Source organism: Octodon degus, unplaced genomic scaffold, assembly GCF_000260255.1.
Source record: "Octodon degus isolate 3935 unplaced genomic scaffold, OctDeg1.0 scaffold00101, whole genome shotgun sequence".
Taxonomy (NCBI): Eukaryota; Metazoa; Chordata; class Mammalia; order Rodentia; family Octodontidae; genus Octodon; species Octodon degus.
In genome coordinates, this window is record NW_004524677.1 from 6,943,913 (window position 1) to 6,952,023 (window position 8,111).

Sequence of the window (8,111 nt, forward strand, 5' to 3'; positions counted from 1 at the left end):
CTAATATATATGTAAATAAACTATAAAGATGCACATTTTACATGACAAATCATGAAATCTTAAGCAAAAATGAACAGCTCTCTTTGCATACATATTTGTCAACTTAAAATTTATAAAACTATATCTCAACACTTTAAATTACAGTAATTATTGGGCTTTCATTTTTCATGGCATTTGCAAATGACCTTTAACCACCAGTGCAGAAAACAACTTTAACTTTGAAAAATGACACTGATTAATTTACAGAGCACTGCTGTTTCCGAGTCAGCTTTCATGTTTTGGCGACTGTGGATACATGTGCCATTCACTATGGGCTCTGCTATTTGTGTGCTCTTCCGCTGGTCGATTCACTTAACCAGAGGAATGGGCCAGAAAGAGGAGAGCAGTGAAAACATTCAAAGACAAAGAGTCTTTTTTTTTTTTTTCCGGAACCGGGGATTGAACTCAGGCCCCTGCGCTTGCCAGGCAAGTGCTTATCCCACTGAGCCATCTCACCAGCCCCCAAAGATGCTTTTTGAATTGAACTTTATCATAACCTTTTAATATGCATAATCACACTCTTCTACTAATTAACACTATTGACTTTCAGGGTCAAATCTGATCAAGACAGAATACTCTTAGCTAACATGGAAGTTAATCTATAACTCCATCTTATAGAAAATAATCTATAGTTCATTACTAAAATTGTAAGCAAGGGCATAATTATAACAGTGACAGCACAGTGCATACTCTTCACCAGATACAGAGTCTGGCAGTACAGCTTGGTCCAAAAGCAGTGAAGTACGACACCCACTATAGCAATATCAACTTCCTCTCAGGGATAGATACTTACTGTCTTTCTCATATTCCGTTTGTGGGAACATAGGAACTTATTTACCAAGTAAATAACATTATGCTATTCGTTTTGCACAGAAATCTGGGTGGCTGTTGTAGAGGCTGAGGACTGGAATATATTCAACAGTCTGTGTCATGTTGATAACTGAAAACACACTTACAAAAGTTACTTGTTTGGGGAGATGACACTAAACTGTCTTTACTTCAAAAGAGTAACTTTTAAATGTAACAGATAATTTGTATGTCAAGTAGGTATAAGTCACAACAACAGACTACTTTTCTGTCTTATGTAGTTGAGGCTGAGGCAACTAAGTGATTACCTTGTCTTAAAATAAAAAAGTAAAAAAAGGCTGGGGAATAGTTCATTGTGAAAGCCCTGGGTTCAGTCCTCAATAACACACACACACACACACACACACACACACGCATGCACACACGCACGCACACACACACACACAACATCATAATACTACAATGTAAATTCACATGTCAGATTTACCCTGTTAGTCACCAGGGTTCTTACGGTGTTCATTGCTTAATTTGCAGGCGCGGTGGTTATCTCAGCAGCCAATGCTCCATCCAGCCCAACAAGGTGTAGAAAAGATGCTGGAAATATCATTACACAAGACACAGAAGTAGTGGGGCAGAGCAGGTCGAGAATGGTGCTTTGGCCCACTTCCGCCATGACCAGCAGTGAGCCATTAGGAAGCGGCAAAGCCCGCAGCCTCAGTGTCATCCTTTACAACAAAAGACCGCTGACAGGCAAGGTCCTTCCCACCTTCCTGAGCCTCTGGTCTTGTACTGAAAACATACATGAGAAAACTTTCAAAACATGCTTATGTTTCCCCTGCAGGTAACATAATCCTTAGGTGCTCCTGATTAATTTTAGGGTCTGCCCAGAAAATGAGAGAAAGCCATCATTAATTTGGCAGAAGCACGTGCCTATCTGTTATAAAAAGTGGTGTGGTATTAACTTTTTAACCACACAGCAGAACATCAGTGTCAAATTCAGGAGAGCAGCAATCATGGGAAAACATGAGACTCACTACAGAGTATGAAATTTGAGCACTAGGAAAGAATCTGCCCTTGGAATAAGGAAAAACACCGTCTGTGTTACATTACCTACAGTTCATGTACAAGCCCACACATTCCACGAAGACGGAAGATTGCAACCAAATACAAAGCATAGCTGCCTCTGCTGCTATGCTTTGGATATTTGTGGTTGTGAATTTGGTGAACACACAACCACACGTTGACCAGGAGTACTGGGGCCCACGCTCACCACTGTAAGCACCAGCAAGTAGGGTCTGTGCCCGTGTTATGCACGGATGTATTCCCAGTGCCTAAATGCTGCCTGATACGCAGTAAGCACTGGACCAGTGCTTCCAGAGTAATCTTCTTTCCTCCCATTTTTCTGCTGGGACTAGACAGGCTACATTCTCGTAGAATTTTTATTGACTTGTCTTTATGTCATTAACTTGCTTCCATACAAAGAGGTAAACCACAAAAATATAACCAGAGGTAGCCCTAATAAAAGAAGTTGTTTGGAGTGACAGTGAATGGCCAACGCAAATACTGCAAATCTCCTTGTCACCTTTGTCTGAATTAATTAGAAAGTAACATTTCTCCTTAGTTTCAAAATTTAAACAAATAAGCTAAAAAAGTAGAATTTCTTTTTATGCTACTAGAGCACTTCAAAAATGAGGGGGATATCTAGATGTAATTTATAAAGTGGGATTAAAAATACATGAACAAAGAGCTATTAATAAACATGTCTCTGTGTTTCTTCCTTTTCAAGCTCAAAGCAGTGTGGTTTGCCTCGTGCCCACATCAAAGCAAGCTGCAGACTCAGAGCAGGCGAAGGAAGGCTCCCCTCAGTATCGCTCTCCCAGTGCCTAGCACATCATACAAAAATGTTCTTTGAATCAACAACAAACTCAGAAAACCAGAACCAGAACAGGAAGATAAACCCACAAGACAAAAGAACCATGACATGGCCACATCCCATTCTCGCTTTTTCCAAAACATTTTTCTTACCAGATGAGTACAGTAAGTCAAAGAGCTCTATTTTTAGTGCATCGGCCTGTTGATGGCACAAATGTATCAATGCAAAACTCTGGTCTTCAGGAAAACATGAGCCTAACATGCAAGTTACGTAAGCCTTCAAAGTGGCATGCCTGGGATAGAAATTGTCGAAATGAAAGGATGAATGAACCTGTGAGAAAAGGAGAAATTTTAAAGTAACTCAGGAGAGTGTATTAACATATGAGTGGGCTCAAGTTTCAGCATTCTTACACTATACAACTCTGTTTTCCACCCTCCTAGGTTGGAACTTAGGTTAAAAAAGCAGAAGAATAATTGAAAGGTACTGAGAGTAGTTTGAAAAGTTCCCATTGTAAAAGTTGGGGCTTTACTCTGGAAGAGGAAAGAATAAATACAGAAACAAGGGGAAAAATTAATCCAAGCTACTGGACAGCTGAAGCAGGAAAATCACAAGTTCAAGGACAGCCTGGGCCACTTACAGAGATCCTACCCCAAGATATATACACATTAAAGGACTGGGGGAGTTGTTCCGTGTTCCCTGTGCTCAGCCCTTAGTGTGGTGGGGAAGAGTATGTGCCTGCTTAGGCGAGCTACAGAGTGTGTGAGAGAGAGAGTTCTGAGACGGAGTAAGGAGCCTTACCGCCACCAGCATGCTGCGAGTCATTAAGTTTTGCTGCAAGTTATCAATGAAATGCCCACGGAATTTCTTAGGGGGATGTAGTAAGGGTTTCAATAAGCTTCCCATTGTTTCTAGACTTCACTTATTCATAAAGGCAGTTTCTTTAGACTGTGTTTGTACTGGAAGCCTAGTAGGAAACTGGCCTTATGGTGAGTTCGGAAACCCCAGCTTTATGTATTATAAAACAAAACAAACAAAAACAGACCCAGAAGGGGATAATCATATTCCATAATGTTTCTGCTCTGCTCTTTGAGGACAGTCTTATACAGAAAATGTCATACAGTCATTATAGTACACATCAGGGGGTTTCTTTAAAATGTTACAAATGGCAAGCCCATGTCTAGTTACATATCCAAAGGAAGTGAAATCAGCATGTCAAAGACACAGCTCACTTCTGTGTTCAATGTACATTCTACACAATACCTAAGATGCGGAATTAACCCATGCGCATATCAGTATATGTGTGGATACAGAAAATGTGACACATAAGCATGATAGAATGCTGTTCAGCCACTTAAAGAGAATTCGATCATCTGCATCAACACAGACGAACATGAGGACATCATGCTAAGTGAAATAAGGCAGGCCCAGAGAAACAAATTCTGCATGGTCTCACTTGCACATGGAATTAAAATTGTCAGTTGTATAGAAGCTGCAAATAGAAAGGTGGCTGCCAGAAGCTGGGGCTGGGGAAAATAAGAGAAGATGGTCAAGGGCAGAAGGCTGCAGCTAGATGGGCTGAATAAGGCCTTAAGGTCTGTTCTACAACATGATGACTATATTTAATGATGACCTTCTACACCTGAAAATAGTAAAGACAGTCAATTATGAATGTCCTTGCTGCAAAAAATTAAGTGTATGAGAGGATGGATGCCAGTTCTCTGATTTGATTATTTCACAGTGTATAGATGTATCAAAGCATCACCTGGTGCACCACGAATGTATTCAAGGTGTTCTCAGGTTCAACACACTCCTTCTCGAGTTCAACAGCGTAGTGTAGAGGCTGCCTGCTGCTTTGCTCCAGTAGAGGGTCATGGCGTTATTTTGTTCTCCTCCAAAGGTATGAGTAAAGTGCTCTCAGGGCTCATGAATCTCTCATGAGTTGTGATTAAGTATAAACAAATTCCAGGCACTGTTTGCCCGATAAATCTCTTTCACCTAAATGCACAGGCATCAAAATTGCCAACAACAGTAACCCAAGGCTGCTTCCATTACGAGGCCAGCCTTTGCCTCACTGTGATTCTTCCCTAGATAGTGACTCACATAAACTGGTCTCGGAGACCAGCCGAGGCATTTGTCTTGTAGCTGCTGCCAGGAAGTCACAGGGCTCGCTGGGGCCAGTGTGGCAACACAGATCTCTTTGCAAGACGAAGTCAGCAGCTCCTTCCTGAAGCTCTTCCAGGAGAAACTGAATGACGAGTGTGTTGACGTCCTCATAAAAAATCTGCTATATGCTTTTAGATCTCTACCCTGATTATTGGCTGGCCTCTATATTTTTGGCAATGCTAATGCCCTGCAGGGTCTGATGATTTGACAGACAGTTAAGGTCCTCAGTTGAGATGAATTTTGAAAAAGCCAAGATAAGTAGACTAAATTCCTACAAAAGTATTTTTTTCTAATATCTGAAATGCTGAAGGGGTTATTTTGAGCAAGGGAAGGTTTGCCTTACAAAAGCTGCATTGTCAACAACTAACTTCCCAGCCAGCAGCCTAGAGCAGACATGCTGTCCAGACAAAAGGCATGACCAGGGACAGTGGGGTTGTGTGACAGGGCAAACTAACTGGGTAAAGGACACTTTCTGTGTAAATTATTGTGTTTCTAGTGCATGAGGCTGTTGCAAAGGTATCGTGAAGATCCAGTAGGACAATATACAGAGAACTTCTACTGTCGTCTCTGGCATGGTCACCATCATTACAAAAGAAACACATTCTACTAGTTTCTCATATTGAATGAAGAAATGTAAAATAAAAACAATGTTTTGGTCTTCTGCTTTTGTATCTTTGATTTTGGATCGCAGTATCTCAATGTATTATATAATATCATATATGATACTTGAAAGTCTGTGCTTTCTTTTGTACAATTTTTAAAATCATTTTTTAAGATTTATTTGGTACATGGTCTCGCTACACAGCTTTGGCTCATAGTGGTCCTCTTGTCTCAGCCCTTTAGTGTTGGGATTACACGCATGCACCACCATGCCCAGTTTTGGTGGCCGGCATGGTACACCCGGGGTTCCAGGGTCAGCACGGCACTGAACCCAGGTTCTTACGCTCCCTAGGCAAGCACTTAGACCACTGAGCTATCTCCCCAGCCCCAATGCTTTCCTGTAAAAAGAAGATATCTTACTAGCAACAAACCAGTAGGAGAGGAAAAATCACCTAATAAACACTGCTACCTCTAGAAGACTTCTTTGCCCACTGGATTTCTTTCACAGCTGTGTAATTCTTTTATTTACTTATTTTTAAAATTTTTATGTATTTGGTACAGGGTCTCACTACACAGCTCAGACTCATAGTAATCTTTGTATTTTCAGCCTCCCCAGCACTGGGATTATAGGAGTGGGCCACCACAGCCAGACTCAGTCACTGGCTCAGCATGGCTGGGGGAAGGGCCGGATCACCCCCTGGTCCCTGTGCTGTGCTCTGGCTGAGCTATCTTGCTGGCCCTCAGATGTGTAATTCTCATGTTAGAGAACTAAAAGGAGTTTTGCATATCATTTTAAAGACAAGGAGATTCATAGAGCCAAGCGGTTGCTAGACCTGGCCCAAAGGAGAGCATCTTCAGGGGACCTGTGCCCCATCCTGCTGATGCACCATGAGGCTCGCTCCCCCTTTGGTGCTGTGCTCACGAAAAGGAAGGGAAGTGCAAAGCTAGCAAGATAAGAACCATTGCTATGGCTTCTTTGCACACTACAGCTTCTAGTCCTCCAGCAACCTTACAGCACTGGTGCTATCAGAACAACTTGCCGTGTAAGGAAATGTGGGCCAACAGCACCTCAAAATCAATCACCAGCCAAGCCGGAACCCAGGGACAGGCATTGCCTGAGGACGCAGCCCTGACCCTTTCCAACTACCCACTGTTCCATGGGTGGCTGACTTCCATTCCATGCCTGAGAGTGAAAATGAATCACTTGTTTTTCAGCTAAGCAGACGCTGAACAGCAGAGGATGAAAGCCTTTCCCACCACGTACCTGTGGTGGTGTCGATGGTAAACATGGACGACTGCTGTCCTGGGATGAGCTCATATGCCACGGTCCCATGGACCCCAGAGTCCCTGTCCGTGGCCAGAACGTGGATGATCTCGGAGCCCGGCTGGGTCTGCCCACTGATGCTGGTCATGTAGGTCGACGGGTTAAACACAGGGTGATTATCATTCACATCCTCCAGCTCCACGCGGACAAAAGCTTGGGCGCTGAGCCCCCCCTGTGGGAGGAAGAAACAGTGATTACAAACGGGACCGTGCTGAATTGGGGGCAGAGAATCACCCATAAAGATCCAGAACTGGCTTTGGAGTAACAAAATACTTATGCCTCACGTGGTATAGATTCATTTTATCTTTTCCTTGACCCATAAGCTCCTATATTTCAGTGCTGATTCTTAAACATGAACAAGAGTACCCCTAAGATATTATGAGACAAAAATTGCAGAGCAGAGGTCAAAGGCATTTCTAAATGAATGGGTGAGTAGTGAGAAGGGGGGTGGATGGCTGGGGCTGCCTCTGTGCAAAGCTCACTAAGCAGACTTCCAGACAGAGGGTGCCGGGCTGCAGCTGCCTGGGAGGGAAGATCCACCAGCAGAAGGGACAGTGGGCAGAGAGGCCCAAGGCAGGAGTGCAGGGCATCTCTGTGGCTTGCTTGGGGGTGGGGGATGAGAAAGGTGGCAGAGCCTGGTCAGAGAGACCAGGCAGGTGATGGAGGCCTCTGCAGGCTCCGAGAGAGCACAGTTGGAGCACAGGAAGGGCTGACGGTGGCCCTCAGAACAGACTGGCGGGCATCGAGGGGGGAAGGGTGAATCTCCAAATCAGGAGGGGGCTGCAGTCTGGACAGAAAGAGTAGCAGGGAAGGCACTTGTCCTACATCCTCAGGGTGAGCAGCAAAGGTAGCCTACATCCTTGGAGCAATGGGAGAACGTGTCCTTCATTCTTGAGGTGGGAAGAGAGCTATTCTACATCCTTGGGGCAAGAGTTGCTTTGGAAGTCTGGATTTTTCAGGTCTTTTCACTGTAAGATAGTGTGCAAGGACGTGAGATGCAGACCTGGCACTGTTTAATTTGTGTTTCCTCCACCTAAAAACGAAGAGAAGAAGGAACCAATAAAACAGAAGAAAACCATTCCTTCAATTCTTCCTTTTCTAAAGTAAAACATGTGTTCTAGCTTTCAGGCGCCAGTTTCCACTTCTATCTGGTTCATGCGGACACTTCCAGCTTTGACAGAAGTCCTTGGGAAGTCACAGAGGCCTGGGTGTCCCCCTTATCCTCCCCCTCGGCCCTCCTCCCTTCCTCCTTTGCTCCTGCCTCCTATTGTGTCAGGGAGGCGCCCAGTGAAAAGGGGGAGACGG

The 8,111-nt window shown here is 43.8% G+C and overlaps 1 protein-coding gene across 1 annotated transcript in view; it reads right to left on the bottom strand.

The window, feature by feature from the left end:
• The window catches only part of Dchs2 (dachsous cadherin-related 2), a 262,455-nt gene that overhangs the window by 105,090 nt on the left and 149,254 nt on the right, over positions 1-8,111 (bottom strand). Inside the window, exon 3 of the mRNA XM_023723670.1 lies at positions 6,747-6,978. Within this exon, the coding sequence (XP_023579438.1) occupies positions 6,747-6,978 (232 nt within the window). The remainder of the gene's footprint in view (positions 1-6,746; positions 6,979-8,111) is intronic.